This window comes from Apium graveolens, chromosome 7, assembly GCF_009905375.1.
Source record: "Apium graveolens cultivar Ventura chromosome 7, ASM990537v1, whole genome shotgun sequence".
NCBI classification, from domain to species: Eukaryota; Viridiplantae; Streptophyta; class Magnoliopsida; order Apiales; family Apiaceae; genus Apium; species Apium graveolens.
Genome location: NC_133653.1, coordinates 4,122,136 through 4,124,064, shown reverse-complemented (window position 1 = coordinate 4,124,064; position 1,929 = coordinate 4,122,136). Strand labels below are relative to the sequence as shown.

The 1,929-nt window shown below is 46.0% G+C and overlaps 1 protein-coding gene across 1 annotated transcript; it reads right to left on the bottom strand.

The window, feature by feature from the left end:
* Positions 1-205: 205 nt before the first annotated feature.
* LOC141673123 (uncharacterized) lies at positions 206-1,225 on the bottom strand. The gene has a single exon (XM_074479857.1). It carries the CDS (start codon positions 1,223-1,225, stop codon positions 206-208), a length of 1,020 nt encoding a protein of 339 aa, XP_074335958.1.
* Positions 1,226-1,929: the final 704 nt, after the last annotated feature.

Below are 1,929 nucleotides of genomic sequence, written 5' to 3'. Positions count from 1 at the left end.
CTGGGAGGCTTCATCTCCTGGATTGCCTTTATCTTTTCTGGGTTGGCTTCAATTCCCCGGTTGCTTATCATGAATCCAAGAAATTTTCCTGCCCCTACTCCGAATGTGCACTTTTCTAGATTGAGCCTGAGTCAGTATTTTCTCAAGTTGTCAAAGCATTCTCTTAGGTCTCCTATGTGACTGGGGATTCTTGTGGATTTTACAATCATGTCGTCAACATAGAATTCCAGGTTCCTTCCAGGTTGCCTTGGTCGAGGACTGGGCTCAATTCAATCTCTGTTGTGACTTGGTTGCTTTTTTGCTGTTTCGAGCTTGGCTTGGTTGCTTTTGGATCTGGGATGGATTTTATGATCTGGACTTCTTTTCTCGCATCATCCCTTGAGTGGGGGCGATGTTTCTTAATACTTTGCTGTTTTCGAAGGACTACGGCCTTCCTCTTATTGTCTTGATGGGTTTCAGCCATGACCAGAGCTTGGCTATAGCATCTCTCAGCGACCTCATAATCTCCCTTAACTTCTCCTACCCCGGTTGGAGTTGGGAATTTGATTTTCAAATGTGATATGGAGGTGATTGCTTGGATCTTGGTTAGAGCTGATCGGCCAATTATGCCGTTGTACGATGAGGGAGTGTTGATCACGTAGAATTTTATGACATGGGTCACTGGGTTTGGGGCCGATCCAAATATTACCGGCAAGTATAGGGTTCCCTGGATCGGGACCAAGTTATTCCCAAACCCATAGAGAGGGTCCTCTCGGCATTCATTTGAGCGGACGCTCCCTAGCTTCATCCGGTCCACAGTATGCTTGAAGAGTATGTTTACTGAAGAGCCATTATCTATCAGCATTCTCCTTACCTCATTGTCAAAAATATCAAGTGTTACCACCAAAGCTTCGTTGTGATTCGGGTTGACCCCTTCATAGTCCTTGCTACTGAATGAGATTACCATCTCTGGGTAGGATTGGATGGAGAAAACTTCATCTCCTGAGCCCGTGCTCCTGGGGGGAGAGTGTGATCCCCCCTGGACCACATTCACTACATTTTTTCCTTTTCTTTGTCTTTCATCCTTCTGGTTTGTATACCGGGAGATGTACTGATTCAGGTTGCCCTTTTTGACTTGGTCTTCTATGATATATTTGAGAGAAAGACAATTTTCAGTTTTGTGCCCATGGATCTCATGATAGTCACATTGCCTATTGTAAGGCCTGCTCTCTGGGGGAGTCTGCATAGGCTTTGGTGGGTAATATAATGGTTTTCCCTTGATTTCCTTTAATATCTCTTCCCGGGTCCTGTTTAGTGGTGTCTAATCTGGTTCTTGTCTAGGCTCTCTGGCTTGCCTAGTTGGACCGGGGTCGCTTTTAGGTTCCGTCTTAGGACCGAGCCTCTGAAATATTGGAGTGTTTTGCACCAAGTTTGTCTGCTGGGCTTGTTGGCTTTGCTTGAACTTTTTCTCCTGATGGTAATCCCCTTTCGGTCGGTCATTAGAGTTCTTGCTCCTGGATCCCACGTTTCGGGTCATCCTCATGGCCTGGAGCACATCTGTCTCCTTGATGAATATGGCTGCCATAGAGTAAACAACAGCTAGGCTCTGAGGTTCCTTGTTGATCAGCTCTACAATATACCTTTCATTGTGTTCCGGATCCAGGTTCCTTCAGAATATGCTCAGTGCCTCCCGCTCATCAAGATTCGAGATTTTGTTGATTGCTTCCTGGAACCTCCGCATATAGGCTGAGAGTGATTCATTATTATATTGGCGGATGGTTTCCAGGTGACACATGTGCATTTCGTGTGTCTTATTGGCTCTGAATCTTTTGAAGAAGGCTCCTCTGAACTCTTTTCAGGAGTGGATGCTTCGTGAGGGGATCCTGCTGAACCACCTTTGAGCCCCCCCTTGAGGGTCGAGGCGAAGAATCTTGCCTTTTGTCATCAGAA

What these genes read in the sequence shown, in the direction of transcription:
- LOC141673123 (XM_074479857.1), bottom strand. Translation starts at nt 1,225, where the DNA reads ATGCAGACTCCCCCAGAGAGCAGGCCTTACAATAGGCAATGTGACTAT.